Source organism: Gekko japonicus, unplaced genomic scaffold (assembly GCF_001447785.1).
Source record: "Gekko japonicus isolate JY-2015 unplaced genomic scaffold, Gekko_japonicus_V1.1 scaffold2533, whole genome shotgun sequence".
Taxonomy (NCBI): domain Eukaryota; kingdom Metazoa; phylum Chordata; class Lepidosauria; order Squamata; family Gekkonidae; genus Gekko; species Gekko japonicus.
Genome location: NW_015168730.1, coordinates 116,915 through 135,368, shown reverse-complemented (window position 1 = coordinate 135,368; position 18,454 = coordinate 116,915). Strand labels below are relative to the sequence as shown.

At 44.3% G+C, this 18,454-nt stretch overlaps 1 protein-coding gene across 1 annotated transcript in view; it reads left to right on the top strand.

Annotated features, from left to right (window-relative positions):
- LOC107114159 (angiopoietin-1-like) overlaps window positions 1-18,454 on the top strand; it is a 116,871-nt gene that overhangs the window by 74,197 nt on the left and 24,220 nt on the right. Inside the window, exon 9 of the mRNA XM_015415597.1 lies at window positions 10,399-10,565. Within this exon, the coding sequence (XP_015271083.1) occupies window positions 10,399-10,565 (167 nt within the window). The remainder of the gene's footprint in view (window positions 1-10,398; window positions 10,566-18,454) is intronic.

Below are 18,454 nucleotides of genomic sequence, written 5' to 3'. Positions count from 1 at the left end.
TGCCATGAGAACAAGTGGCACACTCCAGAACAAGTGGCACTGTGGCAGTGCAAGCATGCCACAGTGCCACACAGAAACCACAAAAGACCAACGGGGGGGGGGAGGCCAGTTTCAGCCAATTGCTGCATGCATGTGCAGCCTGCAAGGTTGGTGATGTTTTTTTGCATGCAACCTTCCTTGCTTGGGAGGGGGGAGAGAGAGTCAACTCTACCCAACTCTACCCTGGCCTGACCTGCTACATCCCTGGACTTCTGGTTGCACCATCAATTTACACAGGGCAGGGCCTGTATAAATGATGTTCCCGTTGGTTTTTTGGGGCTTCTGTGTGGCACTGTGGCATGAACTTTCAAGTGGTTCGTGGTGGTTAGTGGTGGTTAGTGGTGGTTTGTAAATGAATATTTTTCCAGACAGACTGTCCCCACTCAATCAAAAAGTTGATGAGGTTCCCTGTGCACTTGGTGTGCATAGCTTGCAGGGGCTCATTCTATACACATTTGAACCTGCACCTGGCATTTCCCAGAAAGCACTTTCCTGGGGGCACGTTCTTTGGGGGGGCGTAACTTGGACTTCATAAATCCTCACCAAATCTGGAGGGCAGATAGAGAAGAGTCAGCCAGAGATCCCCTGAAAGTTTGGTGTGTCTAGCACGTGGGGGGGGGGATTTTACCACATTATGAATATCACAAACCAAACCAGTTTGTTTGGTGCCTAAAAGTTCATGTCTCACAAACTGGGCACGTTATTAACCATGAACCAAAACAAGCTGCATTTTTCTGTTTTGTGCCAATCCCTAAGGAAAATATTCAAATATCAGAGTAAGCCACAATAGAATGCAATACTTAGGGGCCTCCCCTTGCCAAAACCCTGGTTTTGTTTAAAAATTGACCCTCTGTCTTCGTTAATTTATGAATGGAAGATTTCCTGTGTTTTTTCCCTTCTGGGAAAAAGAGAGACTTACCTCAAGGAAATGGCACTATTATTTGTACAGGAAATTAAATAGGAGAGATTTCAGTTCCTATTTGAACCAGGACGTTGGACTAGACAGACCACTGGTCTGTTCCAGCAGGGCTCTTACGTTCTCATACTCTCTTTTATACATCATGATCTTCAACATGTACCAATCATACTGTATTCATTCCATTGCTTTTGTTGCAGTTTGCCAATGAAGAGCAGAGGGCATTTAAACTCTTTAATGCTGCTGACCCCTGCACCAATGTTGTCCATCCCTTTTTCCTGTACTCCCCATCCTCTGGTGGTGTTTTCAGTGCTGGCAACAGGAAGAGAAGTTCTAAGTCCTTCTTGCTCTTCCACCCCAGTCCCTGGTGCCCTGAAGATAGCTGCAATAGTGTATAGGCACTAGGAAGGTTGGGGAATGTCACTTACCTGGTTCCATGAACACTGCTGACCTTCTAGCACAGCTGTTGCTTCCTAAAAGACTCCCAGTCAGGAACCACAGCTGATAGCAGGAAGCTTCCATTTGCACACACAGAAGGTACAGTGGAGGATTTAAAGGGCAGCTAGATTGCATGCAAGTTATAACTTCAAATAAGCATTTGTGGAACAACCCTAAGCAGTTATGTACATAAGTCCTGTAATGTTGCAACCAACTTATGGCAACAGCAGCAGGGGGCTTTCAAGGCAAGGGAGAAGCAAAGGTGGGTTGCCATTGCTTTCCTCTGCAGAGTCTTCCATCCAGGTACTGACCCTACTTACCTTCCAAGATCTGATGAGGTCAGGCTATACCATGTCACCTTCCCTCCTCCATAGCAGTTAATACTCCTAACCCATTGTCTTCCATAGAAGGGTGTAACTGCTTTGGATTGCACTGTTAGTTAATTTATGTGCCAATTCTGGACATTGTAGCTATCATTAAATTTTACCCAAAACATACTTCTTAATAGGAAAAAGGCTGATCTGATACCACACAGTGTTACATATTGAAGTATAAGCCAGGGGTCATTTCGTAGAAAAAGAGCTAGGGGGACTCATTAGCATAACTCATTAGCATATGCCACACCCCCTGACATCACCGGAAGTGTGTCCTCCCCACAGCTGGCGGCGACCTCCAGTGGGCACCAGCAGGGAGCTCCAGGCCCCGCCCTCCCGCACCTCACCCGGGGGGATGGCGTCCCCCCGCTTCCCCCCCCACATGACCCCTGAGTACAACACTACTATTAGTGCTGGAAAAATAGAGATCTGGTGGTAGGAGTAAATAAATATAACATCTTTAATAAGGCGAAATCTCCAAGAGTGTCTATAGTTTTTTCCAGCTTGTGCAACGTGTCTTCCTGATTTGACTTTATAGACATAATTTCTGGAGGGGGGGGACTGACCAATTCACTGTTTACTTCATTGGGCTGTCTGACAGGAGATGAACCCCACTGGATATACTGACTTTATCTGGTTTCATTTTTCTTTTGTACAATAAAAAGTCATAGCTTCCTGCGAATATTATCAGACAAAATAAATAAAGTGAAAGAGATAATTGTTTAATGATGTTGAGAGAACATGATTCAAATAAGATACCCTGCAAAATTGGCCAAAGCTAATAAAACTCATTTGCACCAGGCAGTGTGTTTTTCCTCCTTGTTAATGTCAGCTCTGCAGGATCTTCTAAAACTCACGCTTGATTCTTTGCACTCTTCAACTCTTTTGTGTTATTTTAACTTGTCTAATTACAGTACAATTCAACTGGAAACTAGTTTAGTTCTAGATGGTTCTTGATAACTAATTGAAGCACAAAATGCGATTTGGAGTTTTGTCTCCAATTTTATCACCCCTTCTCCTTTAGGCTAGACCTTTGCTTAAGTAACATTTAACTGATTATTGTTTTGGGACCTTTCTGGATTCATGTAAACATGTCAGTTCACTGTAGGACAAACAGTGGTTTGTGTGACTCAGGGGTCATTTTGTAGAAAAAGAGATGCAGAAGCTCATTAGCATAACTCATTAGCATAACTTATTTGCATGTGCCACACCCCCTGACATCATCGGAAGTGTGTCAGAAGGCAACACCCACCACTCAGGCTCCACTGGACTGTTTTGGATTGCTAGCTATGGGGGGGGGGGAGCATGCAGATCTGCCCTCATAGAGGAGGAAGAGCTTATATCTGAATAAACCTTGGTCTTAAAGGTGCCACTGGACTGTTTTGGACTGGGGGGGGGACGTGCAGATGTGCCCTCACAGAAGAGGGAGAGCTTGTACCTGAATAAACCTTGGTCTTAAATGTCCCACTAGGGGGCGGGGCTTGCTGCACATGCCCGCCCTCTGGGCTCCTTAATGCCGGAGCTTTGCTCTGGTGCGCTCCTGCAGGAAATGAGCCCTGGTGTGACTACAACTAAAACAGCACTGGTGGGGGCTGGTGTGGTGGTTAGAGCATTGGGCTAAGGTCTGGGAAGGAAATGTTTGAATTCCCACTCTGTCATGGAAGCTTGCTGGGTAGGGCTGCTAGTTCTCCTCTGGCCACTGGTGGGCGATCGAGGGGGAAGGCTGCCAGATCTAGGCTGGGAAACTCCTGGAGATTTGGGGATGTAGCCTGGGGAGAACAGGAACCTCAGTGGGTCACAATTCCATACAGTTCACCCTCCAAAGCAGCCATTTTCTCCATGGGAATGGATCTCCGTAGTATGGAGATGAGCTGTATTCCAGGGGATCTCCAGGTCTCACCTGTAGGCTGGCATCCCTATTGCTGGGCAATGTTGGGCCAGTCACATACAGCCTAATAGGATTGCCAGCCACTAGGTCCAGGTGGGGGATCCCCCGATTTCAGGGGGCTTCCCTATGTCGCAGGCCAGCTGGCAGGCAAGGGAACCCCTCCCCTAAACAGAGATGTCGTTGGAAGTGACGTCATCACATTAGGGATGTCATGGGGGGCACTTTGGTATTTGGGCAAACTCTATGGTTTTGAGGGCGAAAAAACCATAGTTTTGCCCAAATACCAGAGCATCCCTGTGCGACATCCCTGATGTCATGACATCACTTCTGGGTGATATCATCACATTGGGGACATTGTGCAACATCCCCACCCACCCCAAAATGCCCCCCAATCCCCCCACCCGAGGAATGAGGAGACCTGGCAGCCTAACCTACCTCACAGGGTAATTATAAGGATAAAATGGAAGAGACGAAAAAAGGTGCAAGCTGCTTGGGGTCCCCACTGAGGAGAAAACTGGGATATAAATGAAGTAAATAAATAAATAATTTTAAGAGTTGCAGGCTGGGTGGAGTCAGAAGACATCTATTGCCATCTTTGTCACTGCAGTAAGAACTGCATGCAGCAAAATATTCTGTCCATAGGGACCAATAGCCCACAGAATGATGTCTAGCAGAGCTTCCTAGAGACACACCTCCCCTGTTCCTGGGTATCAGAACCCAGACCTTCTGTTGTGCCACCTCAGCTATAGGTTCAGATCAGGCCAGTTCATGGCGTAGCCCCACAAGTTTTGCCTCTGTGCCCTCAAAAATGACCTTGTACCTAATATTGAATATTCCAGTCATGACATGCTTATTTGTAACACTGGCATTTTGTGCAGCCTACCAAGTGTCCCAAGGCATTAGCTATTCTACTTAAGCACATCATAACGACTGCCACCTTAAACAATATGACAGTAGAATTCTGTATACTTACTCCCATCTAAGCATATTGAAATCCAGGGGTGTAGGCTGATGTTACTCTGCACAGGATTGTGCCTTGAGAAAGGTAATTATCTGTTTCTGTGAAAGCAGACAAATCTTAGCATCCCCTGCCAGGTTATGTATGTTACCACAAGCCTGGATATGACCTATTAGGACTGGTATATCCTGGGCAAGCTGTTTTGCTTACCAGTTCCTTCCGACTAAATTCCTTGGTTCTATCACAACATTGGTTAACTTTAGACCTGTCCCCCCAAAACACACACACACACACACACACATGTGAACTGTATGCATATGTCCCATGTGATAGGCTAGCTTATATAACTGATGCAACCCTGCTTTTTTAGCAGTGTCACAAACCCAGCAGCAGTTTTACACACCCCTGTTTGTGCTAACACCCTGACCTGAATGGCCCAGACTAGCCTGATCTCACTGGATCTCAGAAGTTAAGCAGAGTCAGCCCTTGTTAGTATTTGAATGGGAGACCACCCAAGGAAACCCAAGGTTGCTACACAGAGGCAGGCAATGGCAAAACCACCTCTAAACATCTGTTGCCTTAAAACCCCTATGGGGTTATCATTAGTCAGCTGCGACTTGATGTAAATAAAAGATTGTAAAAACATGGGGATGAGTAGCGAATGTTTAAACCAAGCCAAAGTTATAAATAAAACACTGTCGAATCTTGTGATTTCTAGGGAAACACATACATATATTAACTAATGATAATTTTAAAAAATCTGCATTCATTAATGCAGTATGGACTGAAAAACTAACAACAGTTAGTAATGCTTGAAAGTCTTTGGATCTTTAAGCTGACTGCCTGACTTAGTGGGAGGAGAAGAGATGGCACTTGGGCATGTAACTGACTAGGAGGTTTACCAGTCCAGAGATACCTAGATTTTGCTTTCAGGGTCTTATGCTTTCTTTCCCAAGTTTTTACCTCAATCTCATTCCTGGCTCATTGGCTTGAGGAGGGCTTTGCTTTAAGTGGTCTTTCTTCTTTGCTTGTTGTATACTGCTAGGCACAGGGACCTATGTCTTGCTTGCATATCCTAGCATATAGGTCAGGGGTCCCCAACCTTTTTGAGCCTGCAGATGCTTTTTGAATTCTGACATAGTATGGTGGGTGCAGCCACCAAATGGCTGCTACAATTTACCTTCAGTCACACAGTGAAGATTCTGCTTGTGTGGTGACAGCTGCTGCCAAAGCAACATTTTAAAAAATCTGCACAGCCAATCAAATTTCCAATGGCCAATCAGAAGCCCCACCTGGCCCACCCACTTTCTAAGGTACCATGTTGGGGACCCCTGATATAGGTAGTGCTGAGAATTGGGACTGTTGAATGTTATAGTTACTGCCGTCAACAGGCAGTGCTGCAAATATTTGCCTACACATCCCCCCCCCACCAGCAAGGGAGATAGGAGCAAATCCTATATCTCCATGCTTTCCAAGGTTGTATCTAGTGCCTTCTTTCAGTAATTTGTGCACATTATAAGGGAGGGGGTGTGGCTCAGCAGAAGCTTACAGAAGGGCCCAGGTTAAATCCCTGGTACCCACAGTTGAGGATAAGGTAGTAGGTGATGTGAAAAGTCTTTGCCTGAGACCTTGGAGAGCCGCTGCCAGTCTGAGTAGACAATACTGACCTTGATGGACCAAGAGTCTGATTCAGTATAAAGCAGCTTCATGTGTGTGAGTTTCCCTGTAATCAATTGTTAGAGAATGAATTTGATATTTTGCTTTATGGACTATTTATTGCTACATACAATGGACTGTGCACACACAAATAGGCTCAGAGAACTGTACACTTTCCCACACATAGAAGGTGCTTGCATATGCCTTATACGTAAATAAGGTTTCAGCTACACAGTTACCAGCCTGGTGAAGAAGCACAAACCTCCATTATTGTGAGCAATGAAAACAACAGCTCTAAAAAGAGACAGCCCCCATTGCTGAATTGTTTGTGGTCACGTACTACCCATCAACTGCTTTGTTCCTGCATTGGTATTTCCTGCCAAATGGACATTTGGTTATCAATGGAATGGCCAGCTTCATCAGCAACACAGGCCCCGATCACACGGGCAGGAAAATGCGGGGGGGAAGCATGGCTGTTTGCCCCAGGGCAAAATAACGTGCGGTTGCGCGAGCAGACGTCCTGTGGAGGTCCCATGGTTAGGGGGGAGGTGCTGATCACAGGACAATCGCAGACGTCCCGTGGAGGTCCCGTGGTTAGGGGGGAGGTGCCAATCGCAGGACAATCCTGCAGCGCTGCAAAGAAGCGGGGCCGCAGGGCAAACGGGGTTGTGTTGTTGTTTTTTTAAACTAAAGTGTGCGAGGGGACATGGGCGGGCGCCGGAACTACCACCGGAAACGCGATCAGACACCCACCCATGCCCCTCGGAGGTACTAGTTTTTTACCCCGCATCTTTGGAGTGAAGCCTCGGGTGAGCTCTATGCTTCCCAGATGTGGCGGTGAGATCGCGCCCGGAAAATCTGCCTAACTTCTGTCTCTCTAGTGTGCCTAACGCTCCTTGTGACCACAGCCACAATGAAGTTTCCTGATGCCAAGTTTTTCACACCTGTCCAGATGCCATACTCCAAGTAAGGTTTTTGGTTACAATATTGCCCACTCCTCTTAGGTAACCACCCTCCCTACATGCAACCAATAGGACGGACTGAGAGGTAGGTGGGTCTACTGGTTGGAACAGTTGCCACCCATCCAATGGACCCACTATAAAAGGAAAGGACCATTCGCCTGGCCCTTCCTAGCTAGCATTCCCCGCAACAACCCCTATCTGCTTTTACTCCCCTTAAGTCCCACTTGCTATCCCCTGCCCTTGCCTCCACTTTGATCTCTTGATCTGCAGTCAAGAGACTCACACATTCTGGCTGGTTCTAGTCGTGTGTGAACTCCCTTTAGTGTCCATTTCTTCCCATTCATTCTTTATTGGGACAACCAAGCTGCAAGACAGATAAGTATCACCCGTCATCACCCCCACCTGCTAATGCAACCGTGCCTATTTTAATACTGTAATTCTAAGGAACTTGATTGAATGTGTGAGTGCATCAGTATTGTTTGTATGAGATATATTTTCTAGTAAAATACATTTATTTTAAATATAACAGCCTCGTTAACCTTCTCTGGTAACCCTTGGTGGGAACAGGACCTTGGTATAAACTGGCAAGAACCAATTCATAAATTGCCAATTTCTGTAAATAAAGCAATTCAGCTAACACAATGGTGGATATCCAGTAGGGATAGCTCATTCATTATGGATATGGAAGTACTACATGGCTCATGTAGTCTGTTTTTAGGCAAAGCACAAGGAAGACAGACTGACAGTGCAGTATCATAGAGTGGCAGGGGATTAGATTGTGCTTCGTCAAGCTCTTTGCTCACCTGATCCCATCTTTATGTGTGGTACAGAGATGTCCCCACACTCCTGCTAAACATGGTTCCCCATTTATAACATTTTATATTTCATATATTATTTGTGCTCCCTGTTACCCACTGTCTCAGGTTGCCAATGCAGATCTATGTACTCACCTCACTGTACTATATGTACTCACCTCACCGTACTATCTGCTACTTGCTTGAGCTATCTTGCAAAATGCTTCCCTTTGCCTGTTGGTGTGAACTCTGGCATGAAAATTTCAACTCAGTTGGATAGGGATAATAAGTTATGGGTGAAAACCTGTGTCACATTGAAAGCAATGATAATGAAAAACAAATGATTGATTAAAAATATTCGCTTGAAAGAAAAAACCAAATCGTTCTCACAGACTCTCTCTCTCTCACACACACACACATACATAGCTAAAAACAAAAAAAAGTTGATCTTCTTTATGGGTTTCAAGAAAAAACATTGAGCACTGATGTGGTCTTGTTACAGTATGTATTTAGAATACATTTGATAATCATTTTTCAACCCTTCTTTACATATCTTGATGTTGTACTTATTCATTGACATTGGCAACACTCATGTTAATGGTTTTATTCACTGCAGTCCTAAACAGAGTCAACCCCCTCAAAGCCCAGTAGCTTCAAGGGGCTTAGAAGAGTTAACTGTTTAAGATTGCACTGTTCAGTTTTAAAGAGGTTTTTCCTTTTCAAATCACCAATAGAACATAATTTGTTATAGCAGCTAAAGGTGGACACCTCTCCTCTCTGCTGCCTGGAATGTGTGTGTGCATGCGTGGAGGCTTACTTTAACATGTGCTTTACATAAAAATAGAAATGGCACACAAAACACTGATCCACATAGGCAGAGATGATGGCAAACCACAAATATAAACAAGCATTCAATCAATCATTAAAGTACATTTCTTATCTTTAAATTGAATGAGCTAACAACAAGCCATCAGAAATTGTTGTAATTTTTTACAAAATTACTTCACTGCTTCCAGTAATGTAAAACACGGATTCTGTTGGGCAAAAGAAATGAATATAATATGTTAACTATTTGAAGTGGTTCCTGTGCTATAAAAAGCCATATGCTCACCAAAGGAGATTTGTCCTTATGCCAATTCTTAACAATCAGTAATTTTCAAGAACCCAGCAGATAAAGCAGAACTTTTCTGGATGATTTGATCTCAGATCTTTATGATTTACCCTTATCATTAAAACAATAATTGTGTGCATAATTATCAAAGTATTGAATACCTGCTTAATAATATCAAGTTTACCTTTCTAAAAGGCCTTCATCTTGAGAGCAGGACTGTTTCCCATGTTGCTGCATTTTCTAAATGAAATATGCAGTCTAATCCTCAGATGAAGTAGTATTAAATCTGGCCTAATTAAAAATAGAAAAAGCCCAGCAGGAACTCATTAGCATAATAGGACACACCCAACAGCAGAAACTCATTAGCATATCAGGCCACACCCATGACAGCAGGCTCATTGGCATATTAGGCCACACCCCATGCCAGCCCTTGGACAAGCCGGGGGGGGTTGCCTCCCCGATCCTTTCAGGGGCCCCCTGGCTCACCTGCCTCAGAGTCGCCGGGGGGGGGGGGGGCGGGTTGCTCTCGCACGCAGATGCTTTGGCTGTAGTGGGCGTGGCCAACTCTGAAGCCAGCCGGAACTCCGTTCCTGGCCGTTCCTGCCCAAAAATAGAAACTCTCATCAATTTAATGTCTCTATTAACCAGAAATCAGGGGCAACACTGAAACTTTTCAATGGGTTGGATCCAGCCAGCTTTTTCACTACATCACACCTATTTCCCCTTCTTACTACAGCCCACGTTGCATATTCCTTTTGTTCATGCAGGTCCCCTGATCATCAGCATAGCCTTTTTAATGGGGAAGGGCTGTGACTCAGTGGTAGAACATCTGTGTGGCATGCAGAAGGTCCCAAGTTCAACCTCTGGCTTCTTCAGTTAAAAGATCTGGTAGTAGGTAACATGAAGGACTTCTGCCTGAAACCCTGAAGAGCTGCTGCCAGTCTGAGTACACAAAACAGACTCTGAGGGACCAAGGATCTGATTCAGTATAAAGCAGCTCCATGTGTTCAGTGGTCAAAGGGAGCACTCTCTTCTGGGTTTTTACCATTGGAAGAGTTGGTTGGGTCCAACTCAATATAGTTATAAACTTGCATTCCCAAATTGCACCTGAAAACATCAAACATTTTTCATATATTAGTCAAGTTCATCATAACAAGAAAGAAGACTGCTTTTTAGTAAAAATTATGACTGCTCCTATAATGTAAATGTCACAAAAGCATGAGAAACGATCATTGAATTGCATTTCACCCATTTTTTTCTAGGGCTTTGGTAGTCCCTCGGGTGAATATTGGCTGGGGAATGAGTTTATCTTTACAATAACCAGTCAAAGGCACTATTCGCTAAGAATTGAACTAATGGACTGGGAAGGAAATCGGGCTTATTCCCAATACGATCGGTTTTACATAGGAAATGAAAAGCAGAATTACAGGTGAGTCCAGATGTTTTGCCACTGACTTCTGTTCACTGTGTGCATGTATCTTAACTGTAAACTTACTAAGAGCATAAATAGAAAGACTGCAAGATCATTTTAGCAGATAGAACACGAAGACATGCTAAGTTGCCTTATATAGGTTCAGCATTCTTTACTATCTAAATGCCTGCTTATACATATACATAAATAAAACACACATATCAGGTTGGAGCCAAAGAACTTTAGGTTGAGGGTGATTTCCCACAAGCGCTGCTCCGCGTTCACGCCTCCCTTTTGCCCTGATGGTACGTGTCAATTTCACACAAGCTGCTGCACGGCCGCATTTTGCCCAGCAGCTTCGTGCGATTTTCTCCACGTCTACTCAATCCTCAAAAAACAGGATTGAGTAGACGCGGGGGAAATCACACAAAGCTGTGGGGCAAAATGCAGTCACGCAGCAGCTTGTGTGAAACTGACACATACCATCGGGCCAGAGAGAAGAGTGAGCGCTGAGCAGCGCTTGTGGGAAATCACCCTTAGTGTCATTTGTGGATCTCTTCCACCACCCTTTCCTGCTATAGTTCCTGTGTTCTTGGGAGACCTTATTCTAGGAGTCAGGGGATCCTGTGGAGCAGGGATCCCCAATGTGGTGCCCCGGGGCACCATGGTGCCCACCAAGTGTTTCAAAAAGTAGTGGGGCTTCTGAGAAGCAGTGTGCATGCAACAAAATAATTTAAAACAATATATTCATCTTAAAAGGCATCCTGTTGAGCAGAGCATCTCCAAAAAATGTTGAAGAGTTACTATTCAAGTTATGCATAACCTTACTCCCTGCCATTTTGTGATTGGCTCTGCCTCCTGAAGTATTTTTTGGTTGTGCCCACCACCCCGACTCAGAATTTAGCAGGTGCCGGCAAGCTAGAAAAAGTTGGGGACCCCTGCTGTAGAACAATGTGGAGGGTGATGTGGGAGTCTGCATTGGCAAGGGGTAATTGGTGAAAACCATCCCTCTCGTGCAAAACAACCTTAATGCACAATAAACAGATCTATGGATCCAACCCATACTGTGCATATGAGAATGTGGAGTGTCTGTTAAGTTACATGTATAACATTCTAGTGATACCTCTTAGAACTAAAAGGCTTTATGGGCTGTTATTCAATAGGTTCACAGCATTTTATTTCCACTCATTGGGTTGATCCAGACTACAATTTTTCATCAGCTGAATGGAACTTACCTGCCGGTTTTCTCCCACTGAGCCCACCAGGCTCCACAAAATGCTGCTTTTAAGGTATAGGGGCCCCAAGGAATGAGTGAGTCTGTAGTGGGAAGGGGGAAATGTTGGAAATCACCAGTTTAGTCTGGATCCAACCCACTGTGTATATGCTTGGATTTAGCCGCTTACTGTTCTGGACCTCCAAATTTTAATCTCTTTGGGTAAGAGGTAGGAAAACCTACATGCTTTCTTTATTCATGGAAACATTTCAGCAATCTAAAGTCTATTTTACTAACAGTTCAGAAATAATGCTAAAAAATTACAGTGCTTACATTATATACAGAATCAGAGATTAACATATCTCAAGACGGAAATATAAGACTGAGACCATATAAAGATTAAGTCTTTTTTCCCCACTTAAAAGGTAGTGATCAATGTCTGGGGACCCCCCCCCCCCCCCCCCCGCCAAGCTTAATTTTGTATCGGTTGACGTTAAGTTCCAAATGTAACAGTAGAATCTGATAGACTGAATATGTGGTTCCTGTCTTCCTTGTGTAGGATTTTATATGTCTAGTACAATTTCAAATTCAAAATCCGTGAAGATCTTATGCATGACTTCATGTTGATGCCTTGAGACATCCAATTCATCTTTGGGTAAAGAAAGTTAAAAATGGACCATGACCTTCTACACTGGACTATGTCTTTAATTCAGTTAATCATTGCTGAGGCTATAATGCTATAGACATTTGGCAGTGGAAAGGGCCATTGAGTTACAGTTGACTTATGGAGACCCCATAGGCTTTTCAGGGCAAGGGACATTTACAGGTGGTTTGCCATTGGCTCCCTCTGTGTAGCAGCCCTGGACTTTCTCAGTGGCCTCTCATCCGAGTACTAACTAGGGCTGACCTGCTTAGAGATCTAATGATATCAGGCTAGCCTGGGCCATCTAGATCAGGACACTATAGGTACACTATAGACACAAGAGATAAAGCCCTAGTGAAACCGTGCTAATTGTGACTCGGCACCTTCCATGGGGAAGGATTACAGCAAAAAAAATTTAGGTGGATGGGAGGTTATCTGTTAAGTGGCATTCTCGCAAAATTAAAGTTGAACAATAGACAGCTAATATCTTTAATGAGTAGTATTTAGAGATCTATCAACAGAGTGGTACTAATTATTCATGAGCAGAAGCCAAAAAAGGATAAGCTGGTCCTGTTCTGAAAGGGCTAGGCCATCTATGTGTTTCCATTAAAAACAACAACACAAAAAACAGAAAATGGCATTCAGTGTTGGGTGCCATGAAATGAGGCTGACAAAATCAACAAAGAGTTTCAAGTTATTTGGAGCCCAGTTCCAAGCACTTGGAATGCTTGGAATCTTCGGCCCTCTATATGACATCATTGAAAGCGCCATAGGATTTTGAATGCCCCAACTCCATCCCACTTGCCTTCTTGTGACATGGATGCAAGCAGCAGCAGCATTAGATGACAGGTTTATTAGGAAAACAAATTTAGAGTCCTGCAGCCCCTTTAAGACCAAGGAACTTAAATTCAAGGTATGAGCTTTTGTGTGCATGCACACTCTTTTGAATACATTGGAACGATAGGTAAAGGTTCAAACTTATAGAAAGGGGCTGAACAGCAAAGATGGAACTAAATAACAAGCTAAGGTTATAAGGTCAACAGCTGTAAAGCAATAAATATGTCAACGTAGCAGATGAATATGTAAAGATATCTTTTCTAATTGTGGGAAGTAAACTGATACGCTCCATTCTCTTCTCTCAGGTGTGGAGGTCATTTAACAGCATCTTTCCTTCCTCTTTCTTTCTTTCTTTCTTTCTTTCTTTCTTTCTTTCTTTCTTTCTTTCTTTCTTTCTTTCTTTCTTTCTTTCTTTCTTTCTTTCCTTTTCAGCCCCTGTCTATAGGTTTGTACCTTACCTACCATTCCAATGTATTTGAAAGTGTGTGCATGCACACAAAAGCTCATACTTAGAATAAAACTTTGTTGGTCTTAAAGGTGCCACTGGAGTTTCAATTTGTTCTACTGCTTCAGGCCAACACGGTTGACTACCTGGGTTTATTAGGAGTCCCATTCCCCAAAGTACACTCTGACCATCTGAAGTGCCTGAGGAAGAAGGAGGAAAGAAAAGGGAGGGAGGGGGAGAGAGAGAGAGAGAGAGAGAGAGAGAGAGAGAGAGAGAGAGAGAGAGAGAGAATATACGTTCCTTCCTCTCATCTTAGGGTTGCCAAGTCTATTTATCTTGATGGCGGGGGAGCCTCGCCGGGCTCCGGGAGCCGAAGGTGGACATGCGTGCGCATGCCGCCAGCATGTCACCGGAAGTGACGCACGACATCGATCATGTTGAGGGCGTGGCCCCAATCATTGGAGGGAAAGCCGTTGCTTCAGGCCAACACGGTTGACTACCTGAGTTTATTAGGAGTCACATCCCCCAAAATACACTCTGAGCATCTGAAGTGCCTGAGGTGGAGAAGGAGGAAAGAAAAGAGAGGGAGGGAGGCGGATCCCACAGTGGCGGAAATCGGGCCTCCAAAGCAGGGGTTTACCCGCCCCCCACCCCCACTTAGCAGCCCTATCTCATCTGGCTGGCTATCCTACCATTTATTAACTTATTTCATTTATATCCCACCTACCTCCCTAATGGGGACCCAAAGCAGCTTACATAGTTCTCCTCACCACCATCTGATCCTGACAGCAACAAGCCTGTGAGGTTGGTTAGGCTGAGAGTAGGTGACTGGCCCACAATACCCAGCAGACTTCCATGGCAGAGTGGGGATTTGAATCCAGGTTTCTCAGATCCTAGTTCTCAACTCTAATCACTACAATGCACTTCCGGTGCCGCCACCACATACCCCCCACCAGCAGTAGCAGCAAGAGACCCTCAGTTATAGAGGTGAAGAGAAATCCTGCTCTGATTCCAGGCAGATAAAGCTAAAAAATCCACCCCACTTTGAAGCCGAGAATTACAAGCTCATAATGCTCATACTCCAAGCCGAAGGTGTACTAATATCGTCTGCTTCTCTCTCCAGCACTGATCTTTCAGACGTTACGGTAGTAACTCGCTAGAGCTTCATGAATAGAAGTGTTTTTAAATTCCTCTTACCAAATCAGAGTCACCATAGAGCTGCACTATTGAAATAAAAAGGAGATGGAACCTTTACCTTGGAAGCCAGACAGTTCACATAGCAAAGGGTGTCCGTGTCTTTGAGGGGGCAACAGTCATTGATTTTGTTTGTAGTCTGCAAGCTCCAAAAGTGGAAATCCTCCCCTGCTAAGAATCTCCCTCATGTAATTAACCCACACCACTTTTTTTTTGCATTTTAAAGTTACAAGATTGTGTTTATTCTGAGTTTCTCTCATGAGAAGCATCCTATTTACGTGCAGTGATCCTGCCAAGCAAATTATTTTTCTTGCTGATGAAACCATTAACGATGATAATGGCTTTGCTTTCAATGCACTGTTAACAAGTTTACATACAACAGAGGCTGCGTTGAGGATTCCTGGGAATGACCACCCCGTTTGAGACAGGAATAATAGTAACCAGCAATCAAAGAGGCTTCCAAGCTGGTCTGGGCATGAGATCAAGAAAACGTAAAGTAGGGTGGTGGTGGGGTGGGAAGGAAGATAACAAAAAGGGGGAAAGAAGCTTCAAAACATGGAACAGCCCTTTTGCTTGCCTTGCAATAATGTCTTGTCGGTGCACGCATAATGCTGCTGAGGCGGGTTCCACCTCCAGCCTTTCACTGTGTCCAGGATTCACATGCCACAAAGTGATGAATTGTGTCTGAGAAAATACGGAAAATCATTTTTCATGCTGCACTGCAACGTACTACAGAAAGTTTTGATTCGACCTGGATTGCGCCCAATTGGTGATTTCAGGAGTGTTCTGCTTATTTTCCTAGCTGTTTGTATTCTCGGCTACGTTTTATTAGCCTTAAAAAGAAAAGAAAAATCTCTTGATTTGAAAATAGTAATGCTAAACACATGTACGTTAAAGAAAAAGATCAGAGCTGTAGAATATTTTTCTGGGAAGACAGAACAAAGGTATATTTATCCCAGATGATGTATATAAAGTGCGAAAGCATTAAGAATATTGGTTGATAACTGGATTTATTAATCATTGATGAATTATTCACTACTTCCTGTGTGTCAAAGTTCTTTACCTGATTTATATTTCCTTTAATATCATTTTCTGTCTCTTTGCTGTGGAAAAATTGTTAAATAGAGTTCCTTGTAGGTATCCACATAAACAAGGCTCATTTGTGGCTTGATACACTTTTTAGATAATGGCTCGGTATAAATGTTCATCTTTCATAATTGCATATCAGTGGAAAGGACGAGATTTTAGACAAAAGACTTTGTCATCCCAGAGAATACTCATTTATATCTTGCCTCGCTTAAGTGCACTTTCAGACTTTCACGTGTGCTTGTTTCAAATCAGAATATTTGGCCGAGGCAAATATTCACATAGGAATTCACATTCATCAGATGTATTTGATTTAAATGGTGCAAACCAAGATATAAACTACTCTCTGATTTTGCAAACAAAATGAATATAGGGATTTACTGTGTATTTTGGCTGAGAAAACAATAAAAAATGGCAAGAAATGAACGAACAGAGTGAAACAATGCTTTACTCTGAACATGGAGCTATCATGGCAAACAGCATCCTTGAGTTGAGTGCCCCCCTCCCCCATACTGTGTGGGGCACTTTCCCCATGTTGTGACATTAGGGTTGCCAGGTCCCCCCTTGCCACCAGCAGGGGATGGGGTAGGGTTGCCAGGTTCAGGCTGGGAAATACCTGCAGATTTTGGGATGGAGCCTGGACAGGAGATGGACTTCAGTGGGGCACAATGCCACCGAGTCCACTCTCCAAAGCTTCCATTTTCTCCAGAGGAACTGACCTCTGTCATCTGAAGATGAGCTGTAATTTGAGGGGATCCCCAGGTCCCACCTGGAGGCTAGCATTCCTTTGTGACATATATGCTGACTCAGCCAGTTTGGTGTAGTGGTTAAATGCATGGACTCTAATCTGGGAGAACCAGGTTTGAGTCCCCACTCCTCCACTTGCAGCTGCTAGATGACCTTAGGCAAGCCATAGTTCTGTCAGAGCTGTCCTTGAAAGAGCAGTTTTTGTCAGAGCTCTCTCAGCCCCACCTACCTCACAGGGTGCCTATTGTGGGGAGGGGAAGGGAAAGGAGTCTGTAAACCACTCTGAGACTCCGAATGAAGGGCAGGATATAAATCCAGTCTCCTCCTCCTCCTCCTCCTCCTCCATTGGTGAAATTTAGGAAACAAATGGGTAGATGCAGAAATATAATGACATGACAACAGTGGCTCAGTGACCACATGCATTAGATGGAAGAGACGGTGAACTCGGCACAGGGTTATCATTTTGGGTGGCAACCTTGTGTCAGTTTTAATGTGTCCTCCACTTAGGACATTGTTTGTTCAGTCCATGGCCCACCACAGCTTCTCTGATGGGCTTTGCTTTGCCTCCCACCACCTCTTCCCACCCAAAGCGCTGCAATGCAGTCTGACGCCCTTAAAGAGAGGCCTGCTTGGAACAGTGCCAATGTACTGTATCGCTGGAGTGACTCAAGCTCAAAGCGGCAGTTCGTGAGCTATCTCTAAGCTTTAGTAGATGTTAAAATGTTATTTGACTTACTGAAAGCTGATGCTAGTACGCTCGTAAGGTTTATACATGCTCAGTTGTAGCCTTAATCCAATCAATTCCCAATTCACACAGTATGTCAACAAGTAGTCAGGATGCATTTCTTCATCACCCATTTCTTTCCAGACCACTGGTTATGAAGGGCCGTCATCTAATATCACATGGCAGCTGGAATAGACTTAGGCCATATGATTAGGAAGAGGCATTTATTTTCTTCCACTTTCAGAGCTGAACGACGTGTTAGAAGTGACATTTGGCTGCTACCACTTTATATCTCTCAGTTCCCTGTAACATCCACTACAATACAGCACGTGACTCTATATGAAAATACTAAGTTGCCTTACACTGGGTCAGGCCATTGGTCCATTCTGCCCAGTGCTATCTACTCCAGCTGCAGAATCTGTCCATGCTCTCAAGCCTTCCCCAGCTACAAGTTGGAAAACGCTGGGCATTGATCTTGAGGCCATCTGCATTCAAAACATGTGCCCTACCACTGAGCTATGGCCTTTATTAACAAAATTGCTCTGAGCCAAAGTAAAGTTTACAGCAGCTGCAGGAATGGGCTCTAAAAATAAAGGAGAGCCCAAATGGGCTTGGAATAGTGCCGTGGAGGGAGCGAGAGCTCCTGCCTCCTCCCAAAGCTGTTGTTCCATGCAAAAACTGCAGTGAAGGAAGTTATTTCCCTGATTTTGCTACTGCATGTGCACAGATACTCCATGTTCAGTTTGGGCCTCTGCACCCCTGTCTGGGATTGGCAGCTGGGAGCATTTGGAGGATGGAGACTGGGGGAAACAACATTGCACAAAGCTGTGAGGTCATGGAAGTGATGTCACTGTATTTCACAAGATCATCGTTGTCCCCTTTTGCTCCTGCTGCTCCACTGAGATAGGGTGGGAGCCAGAACAGCATGGGTTAGATTACTGTAACGTGTTCCATGTAATTACAATTACATTACTGTTGAGTTAGGGGGCTGTCTGGAAAGTTTGGTTGGTCCAAAATG